At 38.4% G+C, this 23972-nt stretch overlaps 1 protein-coding gene across 1 annotated transcript in view; it reads left to right on the forward strand.

Annotated features, from left to right (window-relative positions):
• LOC145359684 (DNA-binding protein RFX7-like) overlaps positions 1–11763 on the forward strand; it is a 74700-nt gene extending 62937 nt beyond the window's left edge. The window contains exon 9 of the mRNA XM_080214431.1: positions 1021–11763. Coding sequence (XP_080070557.1) covers positions 1021–4371 — 3351 coding nt within the window. The 3' untranslated portion in view covers positions 4372–11763. The remainder of the gene's footprint in view (positions 1–1020) is intronic.
• The last annotated feature ends 12209 nt before the right edge of the window (positions 11764–23972 follow it).

The following is a 23972-nucleotide window of genomic DNA, read 5'->3' on the forward strand; positions in this document are numbered from 1 at the left end:
TCCAAAATCTATCATGGCTAAAAATACTTTAGGATGATCTTGATAGTGCTTTATACATGCAAGGGCTGAAAAAAAATGGTTACAGATACTATGGATGCCAGCAGCAAATATGAATATTTAGCATTGTATTTTGATTTGGGGGAAAATTCAATGTTTTATATTTTTGTTTTTATTAAATTTCCTTGTTGCTCAATATCTTGTTGCTAGGCTTCTTATCCTAATATAGCTGATTCCCCACAGGAAGAGGAGAGGAAAGATGGTGCCCTTTGTGTTAATAAATGCCTTTATTATGCACACAACCAGTATTATTACCAATTCTGCAGGAAATTCATGACTATTAAATTAAATTTGTGTCATCTTATGCTGCATCGCATTGTGCTTTTTCTCCCCAAATTTGCCACTACACAATTCATATCAATAGCTTCCAAGTCGTATATTATCCCAACCTGGGAATAAATCATCATTCTTTCATTGCCTCCAGATCAAACTTCTGGAACTTCCTACCTAACAGTGCAGTGGGTGTACCTTCACCATGTGGACTGCACTTTCTCAAGGGCAGTTAGGGATAGGCGATGGTGGAATTTCCAACAACAGGCACACATCCTGTGAATATTTTAAAAGTAGTTGAGTATTGATATATACACACACACACACACACACACACACACACACGCGTACACACTTGTGAGTGATTATCAAGAAAATTTAAGATAGGAGACAAGTTACTTGTGATATTTAAAAAATGTAATTAACTTGGAGATATTTTCAATAACTGAGGGTACAATGATTTTAACTTCAAAATTTGCTCTGGAAATAAAAAAAATTTTACCTTGGAGATGTTTACCCAATTCACTAACATATTTTTGTACTTTCCTTTAACGTACATGTGGCAAAACCGTTGGTAGTTCAGTCTGTTCATATTTAGTGAAGCACAAAAAAAATCACTCGTTTCATGCTGAGGCGTTCGTACATATTTGTTTCAATATAAATTTTACAGGGCTGCAATATTCAATTTTTCAGATGCAGAGAAGCAGACAGATGATGACATCACCAAGTCCATTAGGATCATCGGATAGCAAGGTCCTTCCTTTGAACGTTCAGGTTGTTGCGCAACACATGCAGTCTGTCAAACAGCAACCAAAGACTGTTCAGAATGTCCCTGCCAGTCCACATAATGATCGCTCAAGACCTCGCTATCATCAAATCTTACCTAAACCAGCCTCAACCAGCACACTTACCCTCAGTTCTCCAACTACAGTACTTTTGGCCAGTAGTCCAATTAAAACTGTTGTTCCTGGAACATCCCACGCAAGCCCCCTGAATATGGTGAAGATGACAACAATATCTCTCCCTCCTAGCACTGGTGCATCTCCCAAACCTACATCATCAGCAAACAACAACACTGGGATAGCAGACAAATTGAAAACTGGTCCAACATTGAGAGTTGGTTCAACTTCATGCCTTTCTGCTGCAGGATCCAAAATAAGTAGTGCCGCAACTACGCCTACTGCTGAGATTGTTAAATGTGAACCTGAGACAATATCAAGTGATGAAAAGCAGATTCAGTGCCAAGAGAATTCAAGTCACTTGAAGGATCCAAGAAGAACAGTTGGTTCCTCTCCCTGTGGACAGAAAAGTAATAGTGAAGTTAGCATAAAAGTGAAGACATCAAATGGAAAAGCAGCTAATGAGAAGACAGCAAAGGTTTGTAATGGTCAGAAAACTGAAGGGAAAAAGATCAAAAATGAAGGCAAGTTTGTGCGTAATGAAAACCTGGCCATTTCAATAGTGGGAAATAATCAAAATGCTTTTTCTGTTTCCTCCACTTCAAATTTCACTTGTACCAGCATTAATTCAAAATCTGTTACTGATACTGCCAGGTCTCATAAAGACAATGGGATGTGCCCAAAAAGTCCAAGAAAACGCTCTCCCTCTAATTCTGCATTTGAGCCACAGGTGACTCCTGTGAAGAGAGCTATGCTTTTAGAACATACAGTAAGTAGTGCGGAACATCAGAAGACCTGCCATGGCACTGCTGTAATGACATCTCCAAAACTATCTGCAGCCTTACCAGTAAAAAGTGAAAATGCATCAGCGGCGACTCAGGCACCCAGTAAAGTTACCGTTAAACTGAATGCAACGGGAATAACCCATATATTAGCAAACTCTTCATCCAATATTCAAGTAGTAACCTTGGATTACCCTCCCACTGTTGCGGAACAAACATCTGCCTTTCAGGAAAACAAAAATACAGATTTGGAAATGAGTTCGTTCAATTTGCAAGAAGACACAAGTACAAAGCTGACCACCAGTCATACTGACATGCTGCATATCAAAAAGAATCACCAGTGTTTTGCAACTACAGAAAGACAGCAGGTTCTAAATGCTAATGTGATTGGGAATTCGGTGACCAGTGATTTTCAGGTGTCTGATTGGGAGCCAGTACAATGTAATGGGTTGGATCGGCAGTCTTATGATCAGCAAATGCAGGCTCAGAACCAGCTACAAGGTTCTACTTCAGTTCAGCTGCAAGGTCTAAGTCAAGCACAGACATCAAACCAGTTACCTCTGCAGGATAGTTTGATGGAGCTTGCACCTTCAGGTTCGCAAAGCAATGAAAACTTCTTCCAGTTTGATGAAGATCTGACACAGGACAGTATTGTTGAAGAATTAGTATTATTTGAAGAGCAAATGTCTATGAATGTTGGCTATGGAACTGGCTTGGGAATACCTGCTCATACAATAGGTCAAAGTACAGTGCTGTCATCTCATCAAGCTGGACAATTCTATCATCCAGTCCATAGCAGTGGCACTCCAACCCCAACTCCCACACCAACCCCAACTCCTACACCCAATCCAACACCGACATCAGAAATGATTGGCTCTCAAACTTGTTCCAGTCCAAGTTCCAGAATGGCTCAGACAACGCCAGTAGACAGTGCGCTTGGCAGCAGCAGACATACACCAGTTGGCACACCTCATTCGAACTGTAGTAGTAGTGTGCCTCCAAGCCCTGTTGAATGCAGAAACCCATTTGCTTTTACTCCAATAAGCTCCAGCATGGCATACCAAGATGCTAGTGTCATTTCCAGCAGCCCTGTTAAACCAATGCAGAGGCCTATGGCCACTCACCCAGACAAAACAAAAATTGAATGGATGAATAATGGATATAACACTGGAGTAGGCAACTCTGCAGTTTCTAGCAGTGGTGTTGGTATTCTTCCCAGTTATCAGGAACTGGCTGAGGACCACTTTAGAAAACCACATGCCTTTGCTGTTCCTGGACAAATGATGCAGTCATATCACCATAATACCATGCAGTTACAGTCTAGACATCATGATGCTCAGTTGGGGCGTTTAACTCCAGTTTCACCTGTACAACACCAGGTAGCTTCTATGGCTAATGGCAGTAAGCAGGAGGGTTTTGCAGTTCCGGCACCTCTTGACAACAAAGGAACACATACGTTGATCAATAATTTTAGGTGTCGTAGTGTCAGTCCTGCTGTTCGTCAACGTAATCTTAGTGGAAGTACTCTAACTCCTGGGATTAACTTGCCAAGAACAAGTTTGGCATCTTTTGGAAATCTAGTAACACCTGAAGTTCACAACACCTTTGCGAACAATATTTCAAATAACAGTGCCAACAGTATGGCTCAGCGAAGCCAATCTGTCCCTTTGTCTGTTATGATGCAGACTCCTTTCCCATCTTACCCAAAGCAAACCAACACTAAGAAAATTACAAATGTGTTGTTAAGTAAACTTGATTCAGACAATGATGATGCAGTCAGAGGTCTAGGAATAAATAACTTGCCCTCCAATTATACAGCAAGGATGAATCTTACTCAGATATTGGAGACAACATCTAGTTGTGCTAGTGCCAACCAGCAACCAATGATTAATTCAAGCTCTTCTGTCTTTGAATTCCAGAAGCCTAGTTACCTCCTAAAACACACCAACAATGATCAGTTAGGTTATGTTTCTGAGGATAATCAAGCACAAACTGAAACCAGCGAGCAGTCATTGGATTTCAACAATACAGTCAAAGACTTTCTGGCCGAAGACAGCCTACAACCAAACCAGCAAATGGTTGGTCAAGTATCATCAGATCTAAATGTTGCCTCTGATTTTTCCAGTGATCTCAGGTTGTCCGCTGAGCTTTCAGGCAGCATAAATGATTTGAGCACTTTAGATACAAATCTGCTGTTTGACCCAAGCAAACAACAGGGACAAGATGTTGATACTACACTGGAGGAATTTACTGATGATGCAGTGTTTCAGCAAATCTGTAATGAGTCCATGAACTCCATGCAGTCTTCAGGTTTTGACTGGATGGAAAGCAAAGATCACCCTACAGTTGAAATGTTAGGTTAAATCAAAGAGTACTGTTAAATATATAGCACACACGTAACTTTTTGACACATCATATTTGGCCTAACAGATGTGCCTGCCTTAAGAGAAACATTTCTTCCTTTAAAAAAAAGGTGTTACAGGAGAAAACTTAACGACTGTGCACATAGGTTTCAATAATGTGTCCATAATGCTTTCATTTTAGATACCAGTATTTGCCATCTTTCTGTATGGTTTACTGCGAACATGTGCATGTGTTATCCATTTATGGAACTGGGTTAATTCATAAGCTAGGCTGTCTCAGGTAGATCGCTGTAGTGAAAAGTAAAAGCAGCTCGAGCCTTTTTAAGATCAACAATAGTGAGATAAAATCCTGCTCCCATTAGATCAATTTATCTTGTATAGAATCACTTTCTTTCATTGCTTTTTCAACTGTAATATCCAAGATATGATTTAGTTGACTGTATTTACAGCCTAGGATCTCTTGAGATAAAATCCCAGGCCACTATCCTGTGTCACATTGACTTTTTAAAACCATAGTATGAAATGCATTGGTTTGCAATGTGTTTTCTACTGAATTTTCCATAACTCTGTTGTAAGAGACATCCTGGTATCACAGTCACCCTTTTGTTATTTTGTTGTCTGCATAATGTTATTCATTGGAGGTGCTTGGAAGTCAACATAATGCATGATACTCTTGGGGTGCAATCCTCGTTCATGATGTCACTCAAACACCTGATGTGGATTGCAAAATTCCAGGTTGACTGTAACTGATTTTAATGGATGAAATAATGGAGAAGTATTTGAGGAACTGCAGTAGGAGTGCAGATGCCTTTTGGCACTTGAGTTATGTGGTTGTTAAGTCAGATCTGTTTCTTCAGTTATCAGCAATGTAATGTTTGTCTTTTAACATTCAGCGCCTCATTAATATGGTAATTGTTGCAAGATAGTATATTGATTAGGTGCTTTATCCCTTGTGCGCTTTTTTTTATTGCACTAGTTAACTTGTTCTTGCTAAATTTCTCCCCAATATTTTAACAGGTGTTAACCCATTTATTTTAAGCATGTAAGCAACTGTGTTTGATAGTTGAACATGAACCCTTTAACGAGCACACTAAAATTGTGGATTAAACTCCTTGTATACTTATTCAAAGACTGTACATGATATAGGAAAACCAATGGGTACCTCTAATTGCAAAAAAAGTCAATACTACTGCCATTTTTCTTTGTTGTATAAAAATTTATTGGAATACAGATTTGAAATAGAAATTCCTTCACTCAAAGTTGATTTTAATGCAGTTTCCCTTTCCCTTTGGGGAAAGTATTCAGTATGCCTGACAATGTACTTGATAAAGGTTTGGATTTTTTATTATGGCATTCAAAGAGAAGAAATTGCATTTTTTTTTTAAATCCCTGAGTAAGCCACTAAAGGATGGAATGACACTTCTCATATGACAGAGGAATGTTGGTGAATAAAACGCAAAGAAACTTACTGTTTCCTAAAAGGAATTGATTTTAATTAGGCCTTGGTATAATTTGCATACCTATCTCTTCCCCCTCCCTTCCCATGAGTGTATATCTAACAGTGTTCCAGATTGTTCAGCGAGTAAACAGAACATATAGTTTGATCCTGAAACATACATTTTAGGGAGCTCCTAAATTGTATCCTCTTTTAACTGCTACCCTGGCCAAGCTCAACAAAGTTAGGATTGATAAGTCTAACTAGAAAGGATAGAAATACAAGATTATCGACAAATAATGTTAGCAGAGTTTGGAAGAATTTTGATTTGAGCGAAAGCTGCTCATGTTGAGGAATAAACATCAGGATAGATCTGTTGGGATGGAGTGGCCTATTTCTATACTGTCATTTCTGTCTCATTCTGTGTTGGGCTTGGAATGCTCTATCAGAAACTGGTGCAAAGAGAATCCATGATGCTTTTTAAAAGTGAAGTGGATAAACATTTGAGCAAAAAAAAATCACTGAGGAGTGAAGAAATGTAGGAAAATAGTGCTTTTGGATAACGCTCAGCGAGCTGACGCAGGCATAAGGGGCAGAATGCCGTCTGCTGATGTATGGCTTTATAGGGTAGGTGTTGAAGTTTGTTCCAGCTCCTGAACCAGATAGTGGGAAGTTTTATCAGGGGTCTGACAATGGATTGCTATCACTGCCTTCTGCTGAAAGTACCTACGTATCATTTAAGATACATAGAAGAGATAGGAAAATATTATCTTTGATCGGCACATACAACTAACTTGAAGCTAAAACCTCTTGATTTGGAAAGTTCTATACATATCTTGCAGGGTATTAATCCACTTAGTCGTCACTGGAATTTGTACATTTAAAAGACATTTAAAATTTGACTGACGTGCCCTGCAGTTGAACAGTCCACATGATTCCAAGCTCAGATCTGAAGCATGTTTTAGACAACCTGAGACCTTCAGTGCATAAAGGAACTGTAACCAAGTACAAGTCACCTTAAACAGAAGTGGATAAGGGAGAGGAGAGAAATCAGAAAGATGAAAAAAGATGCTCTAACATTAAATGTCTGTAATTTAATCCTACTATTTAATTTTTGCCTACAATTTGTTTAATGGTGTAAATCTCGTAATATGTAGTTTATTGATCATCCAAATCAATTGTTAAGTAATTTTTAACAATGGTCAACAAACTGTAACGGTAAATTTTAAAATAAAATAGTTTTATTTCCAAATATTAAACCTCGAAATAGTTCAGGAAAAGATGTGAATTTTGAAAAAGTATCTGTAAAAATATAATTTTGTCAGAACGCCAGTTTTACTGAAATAAAATATTCAAGGAGGGGACCTTTTGAGTGATTTGTAACAAATACCTGCACAAATTTTAATTTACAGTAATTATTTTCACATTGTTACCACGTTTTGCTGTCAATCTAGGACTTCATGAACCACCTGGGATTGTAACGTTTCCCATTCCTTTCTGTAGCACTTTGGGGAAAAAAATGCTTATATTTGAGTTTTCTTAATTCTACCTAACCTGTTTGTACTGTGATGAAGGACTTATTCCGAACCCCGTGATGTAATAAGTTATAGGAAACCCTTTGTCTGTGCATGTCTAACGTGTATAACTAAAGATATGAAGAAATTTATTTTCCATGTTAATTGTTCTGACTAAATTTGTAAGCATAATGATGAAAATAAGAATTGGGGAAATAAATAAATTGGTTATTACTTTATATAGAATCCCTTGGTTCCTGGTCACAATTGAACTGTGTGCATAAGTTGTCTTTTAATCTGACGTTTACGCCCAAGCTAAACTTTTAATTACAGAATGATACCATTTCTCCCCCTAGTATTTAAATAACATTTTTATTCATTGTATAGATATTTTAATCTTGCATCTTAACTTTGAAGCACGTGGAATTCAAAACATCTCTATAATAAGTGATGAGCTGTAAAACTAATGCCTATCAACCTTTTGATAGAAAATTTTATCCATCCAAAGTTTATGCCAGTGGGTATAAAGAAATTCAAATATTAAAAATCAATTTCAAACCTCGAGGCTTGTGCTGAATATCTGAGTTGTATTACGTTGGATTTATGCACGTGGCCACAAGATGGTGCTCTGCTTTAATCTGTTATATTTTTTAATCTATCGTTTCTGTTCCAAGGGAAGCTCTTCTGAGCCATTGTTATCTCCTTTCTGATTTACAACATATCTTCAAAATACAGTCAGTAATTTCAAAATTCTTAGGTCAGAGCTTAAACTGAATTTTGTCTACTTGCATAATGACCGGGAAATTTTAAATACTTAATGATGATGATCACCTGTAATACTAGAAAATACCAAGGTTTGCCATGAAATTTACTTGTTTATTTTAAAGTCCAATGCAGTTATAGTTAGTATTATCATGAAATTAGATTTCATTTGGCCATTTATTTTCTTTCCCCCAATGTCGTTTGAAAAGCCTGCATTGTGTTTGATGATAAAATCAAAGGTAATCCTCCTTTTTTAAAAAGTAATAGTTTTCAAACAGTAATTTAAAAACAACTGGTTCCTCTTCTCATTCAATTAATATGATTATGCTGTGTTGTCAATCATGAATATTGTGACCATAAGAGATCAAAAATAATAAGAAATGTGTCAACCTTGTAGTGCACTTCAAAATTAAATTGTACAAACTGGGAAACAATTTTTGCAGGAATAGATGTATAGTTCAGGAGTCTGAATCCCTTTGATTTTTCATAGTCTTTGGTACAACTTAAATTGAATTTCTAATACTTGAACAAATATTTCTGTACAGATGACCTGTTCAGTTCTGTAGCTATACTTTCAACTCTGTACTTGCAATCATGATTCAACAAAATATATATTTAAGCAATTGAAGTTAAAACTAAATAATTGAGTTTTATAAATGATGACTATAATTTTTTTCTCTTTCCTATCATTGTCTATATTTTTGCCATCTCCTCCCTTCCCAGACATTCTTCCATAACCAAAGATGAAGGCAGCAAAGGTAGTATCATGTATTTGCTTTTTTTATTCAATAACAACAAGGTTGAGAACAAAAGACTTTAGAATTTGGGTACAAATCTACAATTTGCTGCTTCAAGAATATAATTTAAAATGTTTTTATATTTTAACCAGCAAATTATTTTTCATTTTATTTCTGAAAGAAAACAGTCTTATCTATGTTACTTAATCATTGCAATGATGGATTTGAACAAAAAAAGGGCAAAGCTTTAAAAAGCTGACTTTCTTTGTGTCACTGGATCAACATTTTTTCCTAATGTTATTTTCTGTTTCTTGTTTATGAATTCTGTCGTCAGCCTCTAGATTTCTTATCTATTAACTGTTCTAGGTTGTGGACTTTGTAATTATTATTCATTACATTTGTGTCTCAACAATAGCAGTTTTAGTTCTGCTATTTGTTTCATTTTAAGAGTTGAGACAAAAGAATCCTATGAATGCATTAAACATTTACACACAAATCACAATAATGTCAAGGATTAAATTTCACTAATATATACTTAAAACCTAAACGTATAATTTATTATTGATGATGTATATGACATTTCTTTGACATGTTCACCATTATTTACTTGTTTTCAATAAGTTAATACTCTGGTAAAACAGTTAACCAGAACAGCATAAAAAATATTCATATATTTGTAAGCTAGCACCGAGTGCGACCATTTCTCAGCTCAAATTTCACCAATGTGCATTAGCCAATTTATTGATAAATATATTTCTGATAAAAAATAATATGATTGGTAACCAGTTAACCAAGTTAATGGTAGAAATATTCAGTGGAAGGTGGTTTCCATAATTGTTCAAATCTCAACATGAGAATATTTTCTCCACATGTTGTGTTGCATAAAAATAAATTCAAGGATCTCATGAATTTGAATATAACCTAAAAAATGTTGGCTAAAGAACTGAAGAGTTAATGGAATAGTGGCTTGCTGCTCGCTCTGTCAAATTTCTTTCAACCTAGTTGGTGCATCAGTCATTTCTATTTAATAATAGAAAAGAGCCTTCTATATATCTTTTGTCATTATCATTAGCAAATTGGAAGAGAGATGACATCGCAGTGCAGCTATGGTCAAGACCTCATGATTGATATTTCAGCACAGCTGTTAAAATTTGGGAAAACTTAAGTTTGTTTTTATCTTGGAGTAATGTGATAATTTGATACTGAAAGATCAATACCATTTTTGCTATGTCAGAGTTTAAAAAAAATATTTTGGAGGAAACACAGTTTTATCCTAGCACATGCAGTATGCATTTCTGAAATTGATATTTTGAAATAGTGGGCCAAACAGCCTGGAGCTGCTGGGTCGAGTGATCAAAGTGCTTGAAATGGCCAGTGCATTCTGTTAGAATTCAAGTTGAGCTGTATTGTTACTCATACGATAAAGGGAAAAATCCTTTAGTTTGATTGGTGTTAATCAGTTGTTTGTTGGGTTTTAAAGATAATGCGTTGTCCAGGTAGTTGAATGGAGGAATTGCACACAATACCAGACTCTCTACCACACCACAATGCTTCATTTTTAGTTTTGCTCTGTTTTTTAAAAAGATATTTTAAATGTTTTTCTAGGAAAGTGTATGTTTATGTTTAGCTAATGGATCAATTCGATAAACTCAATCTTTTGAAATATTAATTTCTAAATGTTTTGTATCTGGATTGAATTTGTAAATTTAGGATGAACCTTTTCTTCGAATGAGTACATTAGGAGCACATTAAAAAAAAATCATTTTGGTAACCTGCCATAAATTGGATCCTTTCACGTTAACTTCTGGCTGAATGATTTCTACTGTGATTCATTGTTTCAGTAGCACCGTGAATATTTTAACACTTCACGGATGACTGATTCAGTGTACTTGACAATTGTTGCCCAGTGGACCAGAGCTGGTCAATAGAGTACAGCTGAATCAATGTTGGAGTTTAACACTGCATAATAAGAGTGCAGCAAAAGTTTCAGACATCTATTTGCACCTTAAGTATAATTGGAAATGTATTTTAAAATGTTCATGTTCAGTGCTGAATTCAGTGGACATTTTGATTATCTTTTGCACTAGATGCTTAAAGGGAGTTTCTGGCTTGGCACATCTCTTAGGACAAATGATAATAGTCACAGTCAACAAAGCTTTCATTTGATAAGGTTTTAGGAAATGAGTCAATATACAAAAAATGAAATGTCATCTACAAAATGACAGATCTTGATTGTTTTATATAGCAATGTACATTGATCTCAGTGAGATAATTGTTTTATTTGATTCTCTTATATGAGAATATTAAAACAGGATGAAAATTTAAAGTTCAATTTGCTTCACCATGTTAATAAATGATCACAGGTGTGCATGTGTGTTGTTGGATTATATTGTACAGTGCTAGGTATATTCCTGTAACCACTTTTTGCTGAAATGGATCTGGTTCTTTAACGGCCAGGAATACGCAGTTATACACATTACACGTTATGTACCTTTTTAAAGTTTACTAATTCACCATAGATTCATTGTTGAATATGTTCAGTTTTCAGTTTTGTTCAGTTGATTTTGACAATTAGTATTTGGTAAAATATTGTGGAAGAAGTTCCTACAGTAATTTGCTATACATATATTTTTGCAAAGTAATTGCCGTTATGGATATGATGAGAAGGAACTGGTTTCAGCAGTCAGTGCACATCAAGTGAAGCTACAAGAAACAGCAAATCCCTCCCAACTCCTTTACTATGTCACAAGGTAATGCTTGCCTGTACCACAATTTTATTTAGAGTAGAACGTTTTTTTTAAACGATGTTTGTCTGTTGTACTGCTGGAAAAAAAATCAGTAGTGCAATAATGTTGGAGTAGTATTTCAGCTTAGTTTTTTTTTATTGAAAGTGCTCACAGATATTGTTGAAGTTTTGTAAGTGGTTTCAAAACCAATAAAAAAAAAATTTTGTACTACATTCTGGTCTGGAAAGTATGTCCCCACATGTTGAGCTGTTCTTCCTATAAGGTAATCAGATGTCACAATTCAAATCTATCTCCAGTTCCAGACATCACTCACCCTCACATGGACAAATTCAGTGGAAGTATTGTTTGTGTAAGGATTTAGTTATGGATCCGAGGGCTCCAACTTCTAATGAAATATTGCCTCGAACTCTGGATGACTGATACCATGGACAAAGACTCTCAAACACTTGAATTATTGAAAAGTAATAAGTGCTGTACCAAGTTACCACAAAATTACTCCAGACATCAAACTTCATTGTGCACAAAGCATTTAACCATTGAATTGCTTCATTATGTACAAAGTAACTAACCTCTGACTGACCTACTGTATTATGTGCACAAGTATTGAGAAGGTATCGAGACTTCACAAAATAACCAAACCCATGACATAAACAGAGATATTACCAACAGTGAGGCAAACTGACCAGATTCCCTGCTGATGGGTTTTGTTCCAATATCTGTCAAGTCTCGGGGCTGATCCTGGGTTATTGCTGCTGATGTCTCTTCTCTTTAAAGAGACCCTGCTGGTCATGCTTCGAGTCACATACTCCAAGAACGGGGTCAAATTACTGTCTTTTTGGTCACGAATACTGAGTTGTTCCTCTGTCAGGAGGTTGTAATTCTCTCAGGAGTATGACACAGGGATCTGTGTTCAATCATTGCCTGTTCAAGGCATAGCAGCAGCCACTGCCATGCCCATGGTCCTTACTCTGATATAGCCCTTTTAACCATCAGGCGTTGCTGGTGTTTTCACTTTGTTAGTGTTTTTGAGAACCCATCAGGCTACAGAAATAATACGTTTGCTTTTAAAACCAGTGAAATCAATTTCTTAATCATTCAAATGAAATGAAAATCAAAGCAGAATAAGTAGACACTTTCAAAGGTTTGGAAGAATTACGTTAACATACTGCATTTTAAGCCAGCAGAGTTGGTATCTGGCAACTGAGTTCCATGTGAAATGTGTTTGGCAGTCTTAATGTAGTGGTGCTGCACCACTGGCTTTGCTACCTTACTTCATGCCCACAAAAGTGAAATGCTGGAAAAAAAATCATTCGGGATCCATAACTTGCAGACTTCAGTCTTGGTCAAAAACTTCCGCTTATTTTTTCAAGGACTGCCGAAACATTCAATAGTCTGAAACAAAGAATTGTACTTTGTAATCAATGAATCACAGCTTGTCCATGAGGGAATCGAGTACCACCACTTTAAAACAGCTTTTGGAAAATGTGCATGGTTAATTTTGCTACTGTGACATTTTAAAATGAAGAAGGGTTGACCCACTTCAAAGCTGCTTATTTCCTAACAGCTGATAAATTTTAAGCTCTGACCATACACACCCTCAGCAAATAGAACTTTTGTTTATTTCCCACTAAGGTGCTCAGAGTACATTATGCCTCCTTCCCCACTCTTGTCAACATTTTTCAAAATAGTCAGGTAAAGAAAATTCTACCATATACGTCAAAAGCGTTTTATGCATGAATGTGCTTTTTAAGGACAGATAATCATTTTGTAAAATACAGAAATGGAACATTCTGCAAAATCATGAGGAAGTGGTTGAAATACAGCTGATCAAGTTGCTTGTATCTGGTGCAATCGTCAACCCTCCAGCTTCAAGCTCAATGTTAACAGTCTGGGGAATAAATTATAGAAATACTGAAAGGACTGCTTTCTAAAATTGTACTTCACTTTTAATTATAAAAATATTGGAGATGGAGTGGAAGCAGGACCGTGGAGATGAAACCTCTCAGGTAGAGTTGACAACCTTATGAAATATGACAAATTCACTTTCCAGATAATGTAAAGTAGAATTCACCAATCTCCAAACTGACCTGGATCAGAGCCTAGGTTACCTTTCATTGTCAGAGTATAATTGATCATTTAATATTCCAATGTTTGTCACTGCAAATGGTGTATAAATGCTGGTTTTCACTGCAAGTTCTACTTCCCTGTATCAATTTTTCTGTTTCTACACTCCAGCTTGGGAAATGAAACAATTAAATGTATACTTGCAATGACCAGCTCCAAGTTGAACTAGAAATATCATTTAAAATTAATGTCATAGCCCAATCTCTAACCGGTAATAGAAGTGGTCACACTAAATACCACATCTCTGGCTCAGAGAAAATTTAATGTGGACACCACTAAAACGTGACAATAATTGCATGAGTATTTATAAAATCCCTACAGTGCAGAAGCAGGCCATTTGGCCCATTGAGCCTGCACTCTCAACAATCCCATTCACGCCCTATTCCATAACCCCATGCATTTACTTTGCTAATCCCCCAGACACTAAGGGATAATTTAGCATGGCCGATCAATCTATCCCGCACATCTTCAGAGTGTGCGAGGAAACCGGAGTACCCAGAGGAAATCCATGCAGACACGGGGACAACATGCAAACTCCACACAGACAGTCGCCCAAAGCCAGAATTGAACTTGAGTCCCTGGCGCTATGAGGCAGCAGTGCTAAATCAGTATGCCACTGTGCTGCCCAATAAAATGGCTTCAAACGCAATGCAGCTCCATGACTCACTTTTTTAAAAGTATTATCATTCTCCCATGTTGCTTAGTCCCTTCCATTCCTCAATAAACTGAAGAGAAATGTGCTCTGCTTATATTGGCTGCAAAAAAAAAGTATTGAGAATGGACTAATAAACTCATTTTCCCAGTTTTCCTCATCCTCTGATGCTGCAAACTATTAAGCTATTTTATTCCCACTGACTAGCAATCATTTCACAACAAAACATAGACATTGTTCCATGACAGTTTTGTTAGCACCCAAAATATAATGCTGTTGGATTATGATGCAAATGTACAGCTGCAGATGCATTGAAATAGTAACCAAATGAGAATTAATTTTAGAAAATCAAAATTGAAGCCCAACTAACTGTTATTGATATTTGTATGCTGATTCCTTACAAATAATTATTTCCTCCAATAGTATTCTATCCAAAATCTATTATGGGCAGGAATAGCAGATTGGCTAAATACAAAATCATAAGTAAAAGGCATTGAATGTAATACCAAAATAATCTTGGGGCCCTGCTTGTGCACCTCCAAGTTGAATACCAAAAAGATATTCATTAATAATGAATTATTCAATCATGCTATGTTTTCTAATACACCCAAAATATTCTTGCTTGCCTCTGGTTTAAGAAAAGATTGGTGCAACAAAGTACTGATGTGTCCTGTGACTGGTAAATAGCAATCACAGAATTGTTATGGCGCAGAAGATCATTTGGCCCTTCGTATCTGCACCGACTCTGCAAGGGAGCATTGTGACTGTCCTCACGGCCATGCCAAGTTCTGCACATATGAGGATGGCCTCAACAGGATCTTGGGTTCATGTCTCACGACCTGTAAACCCCCACGACTTACCTGGGCTTACAAATCTTACTAACTGTCCTGGCTTGAGACAATTCACACCTCTTTAACCTGTACTTAACCCTCTCTCAACTCATTACACCTGTAAAGACTTGATTACCTATTAAGACTCACATTCCAACCATTATCTTGCAATTGAGTCTGTCTATATATGCCTGTTTGTGAACGCAATTCCCCACTCACCTGATGAAGAAGCAGCGCTCTGGAATCTCGTGATACCAAATAAACCTGTTGGACTTCAACCTGGTATTGTGAGACGACTTAATTTTTGAGGGGGAATAATTTCTCCCTATCTGAACTGTCCGGCTCCTTCATGATTTTGAACATCTCTATCATATTTTTGTCGTCTTCTCTCCAAGGAGAATAATCCCTATCTCTCCAATCAATTCTTATAATTGAAATTTCTCATCCCTGGAATTATTGTTAGTCCACACTTTCTGTGCGCTGTCTAATGGGTTCACATTTCTATAGTGTGAAGACTGGAAGAGCACACGATATTCTAGCTGAAGTCGAACCAGTATCTTGTATAAGTTTAGCTTGACCTCCTTGCTCTTGTACTCTATGGCAGAAGAATATATACTCTATTAATTGCTCTCTCCATCTGTCTTGCCACCTTCAATAATCTGTGCATATACACCCAAGTCCCTCTGCTGCTGCACCCTTTTGAGAAATTAACCCCTTATTTTATATTGTCTCATGTTCTTCCTACCAAAATGCATCACCTCACACTTCACCACATTGAACTTCATCTGCTGCCTATCTGTCCACTTCACCAACTTGTTTATAATACTTGCAGGTTTTGTATCATCTGCAAACCTTGAAATTATCTCTGAAAACCAAGGTCTAGATTTATAACATACATCAGGAAAAGCAAGAATCCCAATACCAACTCTTGGGGGACACAGGTACTGAACAGTGCCAAGATGGCAGAAGCATGTGAGAGGCAGTCCTCTAAGGAGAGGAGCATGGCCTAAGAGAAGGTGGGTGGTGGGGGAGCTGTGCACTCTGCAACCGGTGATCGACCGGGCCAGGCTTTGGGTGAGGGCAGGATTCCGGCTGTGATTGGGGTGTGGGGGAGGTGCCTTTCATCTCAACAGAATAGCGTGAGATTTGCACATGCACAACTGCAGCCTCTAGTGTGAGTAGCTGACTTTTTCCTGAGCTTCGGCCCTGCCCCCTCCGCCTATTTGTAAGAATCAGATTGTGCATCAGTTTTTGCACGAAGTGGCATAAGATTGCTTTTTCAAACTCACGCAAAAATGGATCTGAAACTCTCCTCTATTCACGCACGTTTGGTACTTAGAATTTTTTTGGTAAGGTTGGCCCCCTGGTGTCTTCTCAACTTTCGATACCTACAGTCTATTCCTCCTTATCCTTCTGGGGATGGACATTCCTCACAATGTTCTGGGTAGCATCTATCTTCTTGGTAAAGACAAGTGAAAAATATTCATTAACTACCTCAGTCATTCCTCTTGCCTCCATATGTAAATCCCCCAGAAGGTGCCTAATCGACCCTACCCTTTTTTACCACTCTTTTGCTATTCATATGCCTATAGAAGACTTTCGAGATTCCCTTTTATTTGGCTGCCAAACCTATCTCATAATCCCTTTTCACTTCTCTAATGTGCTTTTTCACCTCCCCTCTGTACCCTCTGTATTCCTCTTGGTTCTAAACAGTGTTTTCTACCTGATACCTGTCACAAGCATACCTTTTCTTCCTTATCATAGTTACTATTCCTTTTTTCATCCAGGGAGCTTAGGATTTGTTCGTCCTACCTTCCTGTTTTAAGGTGTGACCAAACGGACCACCTAAGTGGGATAATTGGACAAGCGCTGGAACAGACAGGCTGCAGCTTCAAAAGAAATTGGTCAAAGAGAGAAAGACTGCAGTTGCAGGAGCTGGAAGACACAAAATATGGGCTACCTCCAGAACGAAGGAAACTTTCTGGTCAAACTAGATTATTTACCAGACATGGGGGCCTTAACCCCTTATTTGAGAGGGAGGTATGTGATCTCCGTGCCCCCAGTACCTACAAACATGGCTGTTGGGGACATACCCAGAGCTTGGTGTGGCAGCACTCAATTGGACTTTAGATTGATTGGCAGTGGCCAAAAAGAGCTTGAAAACCAAGGGGTATAAAGGGTGCTGCGCAATAGAAGAATCACTGATCCCACAAATGAGCAACAACAGGTGACCATCACCAGCAACAACCAGCACGAGGAGAGGCACCACACCCAAGAAGGAAGGAAGACCAAATCCAGACTGTCATTCCAGACCAAAGGACCAGACTACACAGAGGACTATGAGACCAACACGTGGATAAAAGCCAATATTTGCCAATCACGCAAAAGTTAAGTTAATGTCTAGTATTTCTGTAAGATAACTTATTGTTGATTGGCTGGGTGATTATTAATTGTGTGTGTAAATAAATATTGTTTACTAACAAGGAGTCTACTCGCAATTCTTTGTTCACTGTATAAGGGTTAAAACACTGTGTGGCAGGCACAACAAAGGGAATATACCTTAACTGTGTCTGGATCATTTCTGTTTTCAGCTACAGCTACAGCTTATCCTGCCAACATTTTGTTCCAATCTAACCAACCCAGTTCCAATTTTGGCCCATTGCAGTCAGCTTTCCCTCAGTCAATTATTTTTACTCTGGATTGCCTACTTTCCTTTTCTGTTAGCATCCTAAACCTGACAATACAGTGGTCATGGTCTGCTGTTTCCCCACTGACACTTGATCTACTTGTTCCACAACATTTTCAAGAACCAGGTCTAACAGTGCGTTCTTTCTTCAGAACTGGACACAATTGCTCTAGAAAGAATTCCTGGACACAAACTAGGAACTTTAGGTCCTCTCCGCTTTTTAAACTCGCACTGCCCCATTCTAAATTTGTTTAATTAAAGTCCCCTATTAAAACTATTCTATAATGTTTGAATCCCATTGTAATTTCCTTGCAGATTTGTTCTACATTCTTCTCACTAGTTGATGGTCTAGAGGTTGCACCAAGCAAAGTAATTGCATGTTTTTTTTTGTTCCTTAACTCTAGCCAAATTGATTCTGTCCTTGAATTCTCTGGGGCATCCTCTTTGTCCAGCACTACAATAGTCTCTCTAACCAATATTGCCAGCCATCCACCTTTCCTTCCTTTCCTATCTTTTCTGGACATCTTGTACTACTCTTGCTCTTCCTTGACCCAAGTCTCTCTCATTCCTATTTCCACAATATAATCTGCACCTGTAACTCCCATCTTATTTAATATACTTTGTGCACTCACATACATGCACAGCCAACCTGATTTAGACATCATTACTTTTCTCCCTTATTCTGACTTCACTTATTAACTTCCTATTTTCTCTGCTAGTGCTCTCTGTCCCACCCAGTATTTTGTGTACCTGGGCATTACTCTTTAGTATTTCCTTTTGGCTCCACCACTCTTGCTGGATTAGTTTTAAGCCTCCTGACAGCAGTAGAAAAATGTCCTGCAAGGGTCTCATCCCAGCTCTGTTCAGAAGCAATTTGTCCAACTTGTACAGGTGCCATCTCCCCCAGAGACAGTCCTAGTGTCTATAGAATCATAGAATCCTACAGTGCAGAAGGAGGCCATTCAGCCCATTGAGTCTGCACAACCACAATCCCATCCAGACTCTATCCCCATAATCCTATGCATTTACCCTAGCTAGTCACCATGACACTAAGAGCAATTTAACATGGCCAATTCACCTAACCCACACATTTTTGGACTGTGGAAGAAAGCCCATGCAGACACAGAGAGAATGTGCAAACTGCACACAGACAGTGACTTGAGGCTGAGAATCGAACCCGAGTCCTTGCCGCTATGAGGTAGCAGTGCCAACCACCATGCCACTGTAGGAATCCAAAGCCCTCGTGCAGCATCTTTTCAGCCATGCATTCATTTGCCTTATCCTTCCTTTCCTCCGCTCACCTTCGTATGGCACCGGAAATAATCCAGATGTTACTACATTTTGAGGTCCTGCTTGTTAATATTCAGCCTAGTCTCTAAATTCTGTTCCCCTAACCAACAAGTCCCATATCATTATTGCTCTTCCTTTTCTCCTCCTGTACAGCTGAGCTGCTCATGGTGCCACAAACTCAGCCCTGACTACACTCCTCTGAGGACCAGCACACTCACTGGCTTCCTAGATGGAAAACCGATTTCTGAGCAGGGCTGTAGAGGAGTCCTGTTCTCTTGGAATGTCTGGTAGTTACACATTCCCTTTCTGCCTCCAGGCCCTTAAGCTGCAGATTGGCTTTCCCTCTGAACGCGCTATCTATCTTGCTCTCAGCCTTACGGTTGAGCTACAATGACTGCAGCCGCTACTTGAGTTCTGAAACCCAGAGATCAAATTTGTGCATTGGCAGAATTTCCTGCACATATAGTCATCTAGGACACTGGTAGAGTCCATGACTTTGCACATTGTATGGGACATGCACTCCACTTGTCTGAGCTGCGCTGTCATGTCTTAATTTTATTTCTCGTGTGTTAATCCTCTTCCGTTTTGGATTGCTTGTATTACCTTACAACGTCAGCCTTATCTTTCCCTTATTCCAGACATTAGTTTTTCACACACTGTCCCTTACACTGAGCACTAAATGGCCAATCCACTTACTAGTTCCCTGTCTTCTTTTGCCCCACTGCTTCTTCCTAGCTACTGAAATACTCAGCAAGTAACTAGCTTCTACCTTGTAGCAGGGCTGGACCACTTTGAGGATGCACAAGAGTACTTCTTTCCCCGTATTTCGAATTTTGCTCCAGACTCCCAAATATACTCTCTCAATCAGGTGATGTCTCCCAGTGCTCCTGCATCCACTTACTGAGCCATGATGGTCTGCAAGAAAAGGATCAATGTTATCCAAGTACGTAACATGACGCTGGAAGAAGAGGTTAAATTGAGTCTGATACTGGGAAAGAGTAAATTAGATCCCTAGCCTACGCAAGGCAGGAAATACTATGCAGCTATGGGGGCATACAATTGTAGAAATTATTTCAAAAATGAATAACCTCTATTAAACAGTTGACCTTATTACATCCTCAATCCGAATGTGGACAAAATTGAGGGGAGGGTAGTGAGAGTGACTGCTCTTGACATCAAAGTAGCATTTGATTGAGTGTGACATCAAGGAGCCCTCACAAAATTGTCGTCAGTGGGTATCAGGAGAATTCTCCACTGGTTAGAGTCACGCCGTGCACAAAGGAAAATGGCTGTGGTCGTTGGAGGCCAATTATCGCTGTCCCAGGATGTCACTGCAGGAGTTCCTCCTGAGTAGTGTCTTACTCCCAACCATCTTCAGCTGCTTCATCAATGAGCTTGCTTCTGTCATAAAGACAGAAGTGGGAATGTTTCCTAATAATTGCATTGTGTTCAATACCATTCAGAATTTCTTAGCTACTGAAACAATTTGTGCCAATGCCCAGGAAGACTTGGACAATACCCAAGCGTGAGCTGATAAGTGGCAAGTAACATCCACACCACATGAGTGTTAGACAATTACTGTCACAAGAATCCAACCATCTACCCTTGACATGCAATGGCAATACCATCGCTGAATCACTACTGTCAAATCCTGGGAACTGGACCAATCATATAAACAGTATGGCTACAAGAGCAGGTCAGAGACAGGGAATTGTGAAGTGACTAATTCATTCCTAATTCCCCAAAGCCTGTCTACCATCTCCCAAGTCTGTGTAGAGTTTGCACATTCTCCGCGTCTGCAAGGGTTTCCTCCGGGTGCTCCAGTTTCCTCCCACATTCCAAAAGACATGCTGGTTAGGTGCATTGGTCATGCTAAATTCTCCCTCAGTGTACCAGAACAGGCATCATAGTGTAGTGACAAGGGAATTTTCACAGAAAATCCATTGTGGTGTTAATGTAAGCCTATATTTGTGACATCAACAAATAAACTTTAACTTTTAAAAAACATACATCCTTATTTTAAACATTTTTATTTTTGCTACCCTATTTTCTAAACACCTCACTTCTCCAAAAAGGCCGAAGGCAGCAGTCTTCTGATCACAGCTACCAAAGTTCTGCTCATTTTTAGTTTCCTTCAGTCCTTCTGCAAAGAGACATTTAAATGCAACTCAGTGCTTCCCAAAAAAAAAAATCACAGCTGAGACTATTTCTACCTTTCTGCATCCCTGTCAGTCACCCTATTATAAAAAGGATATTATTAAACTAGAAAATGTGCAGAAGAGATTTACTGGGATGCGACCAGGACTTGATGGTTTGAGTTGTAAGGAGAGGTTGGATAAATAGGGAGTTTTTTTTCCTGGAGCATAGAAGGCTTAGGCATGATCTTATAGAGATCACTAAAATAATAAGGGACGTAGAGAAGATAAATAGTCAACATCTTTTCCAAAGTTAGGGGAGTCTAAAACTAGAGGGCATAGGTTTAAGGCTAAGGGGAGAGATACAAAAGGGTCCAGAGGTGCAATTTTTTTCACTCCGAGGGTGTTGAATGTCTGTAACGAGCTGCCAGAGGTGGTATTAGAGGCGGGCACAATTTTGTCTTTTGAAAAGCTTTTGGACAGTTACATGGGTAAGATGGATATTGAGGGATATGGGCCAAATGCAGGCAATTGGGACTAGCTTAGTGGTAAAAACTGGGCAGCATGGTCAACTTGGGCCTAAGGGCCTGTTTCCATGCTGTAAACCTCTATGATTCTATGCTAGTCACACTTCCTTTTAGTAATATTTTGAGTGGCGCATTTACTTAACTGACTCAGGTTTCACATTCAATTTTGGCAATTGATGTAGATCAGAATGTAACAAATCTGCTTGATACCTAAATAAATGTGTCTGTAAGTAATGCAACATTCATCAAACAAAAGGAAGGAGAATCTGAACCAAACAATCATTCCAAATACGGTGTGACCAATTTTAATTGCATTTTATTAATCCCAACAGAAATTTATAGATAGAAATAATAAATAACAACTCTAAATTAAATTACCTTTTCAGTGTTGCAATGTTTCAGAAGCTCAGTGTTTGACTGGTCCCCAGGTGAGTTTCCGCAAATTAGATGAGTTCCCTCAATTTGTTAACTTGCGGAGGAGAAACCCCAAATTGCTGTTGATCAGGTGAGGAGGGATGAACCGGCCCCCCTTCTTTATCCAATCCCCTTGATTGGTTGCAACAAGATTAAGATATTTTTAAAAATCCCTCCCTTTGCAAATACCTTTTCCCAGTCCCCAATATTTACATTTTAAAAGGAGCCAATTTAACCAGGCATTCTTCAGTTAAAGAAAACATTTATAAAGCATATGTAGGTACATAGATTAGAAATGAGAATTGAGTCTAAGAGTAAGAAAAAAAGAAATATGAATCAATCTTTGACTTGTCTGTGAGGAGTAGATGGTGGAATGTTTCAATTTGTGGTTCCAATAGCACTGACTTCAGCAAATTAATAGTCGGTGAACAGTGTTTTGCAGTTTGGCTAAGATTTACCCTGTTTCCTTTTAATCTGTGGCTTTGCTGACTTGGCTTGCTTGAACAATCAGAGATAGAGAGTTACCTGCAAAAAAGAAACCTTTGCAAGGGTCTGCTGCTGTCTTTCCTCGTTGTGTCACACTCTTAAACACCCAGCACTAGATGACACGGACCAGATTTTCCAGCTGGCTTTATCCCAGTCTTTTTTTATTCCTGGAAGGTGAAAATCCACAAGCTAGTCTGGGACATCGCTCACAACATATCAATCCTGCTGCAATGATTATCAGCTCCCATTATCTCCACATGAGATGGCAGTTAGTTTCTGCATGGCTTTTGTGCTTTTGATAGAATTTGTCTCAAAATGGGTTATGGTTCCATTGTCTCTCTTTGTCCCTTAGTATCACCCACCAGCAACTAAGCCAGTTCCTGAATTTATATCCTCAGTTTGTATGTCCATTTTCTAAATCCACGGGTCTATATATAAGACCAATATTTCCATACGTAATTCAAGGATTTTCTTTCAACATTGTGACATCTGAGACAAGACCTGCATTGTGGGCTAGACACTGAATCTTCAATGAACTTGAATTTACTGGAATGGCCTTGAGTTATTTATAAATGTTATGGTTCTCCCTGATTTTGAATATGCTTGAATTTATTAAATAAGATCAAATAAAATGCTGGTAACAGTAAAAGTCGTATCATTGTAAAAACCTAACTGGTTATTGAGTATCCTCCAGTGAAGGAAATCTGCCTTGCTAGCTGGTAAGTGATTCCTCTGCTAATGCAATTGATTTTTAACTGATCTTCAAAACCATTAGGTGCACCCAACCATTTGAAAGAATATAATGGACTGCAGCAATTCTGGAAGAAGGCTGCCATTACTTTATCAGATGACAAGGTGTGGGCAATAAATGTCAGCCATGCCAGCAATTTTCATGCTCGCACCCTGGATGGCTCAAAAGCCTGTGTGATAATTCTTTCGTGAGTGCCTTTATTCTATTTGAGGAAGAATTTCTTCTCTTAGAGGGCTATGAATCTACTGCTGGAGATTTTGAGTCATTAAATACTTTCAAAGCTGAGATAGACAGATTTTTAATCAATAAGGGGATCCATGGTTATGGGGATCAGCAGGAAAGTGGAGCTTAGGATTATCATTTCAGATCATTCATGATTTCATTGAATGGTGGAGAAGATTTGATGGGCTGAATGACCTGCTTCTGCTCTTGTTTCTTATGGTCATATGGTCTTAATGTGAAGAATGACTGTTACCAAGTAATGTGACAGAAAAACAAGCTAGATATTAGA

The sequence above is a fragment of the Carcharhinus amblyrhynchos genome, chromosome 28 (genome assembly GCF_965287045.1).
Source record: "Carcharhinus amblyrhynchos chromosome 28, sCarAmb.v2.hapA, whole genome shotgun sequence".
In the NCBI taxonomy this organism is placed as follows: domain Eukaryota; kingdom Metazoa; phylum Chordata; class Chondrichthyes; order Carcharhiniformes; family Carcharhinidae; genus Carcharhinus; species Carcharhinus amblyrhynchos.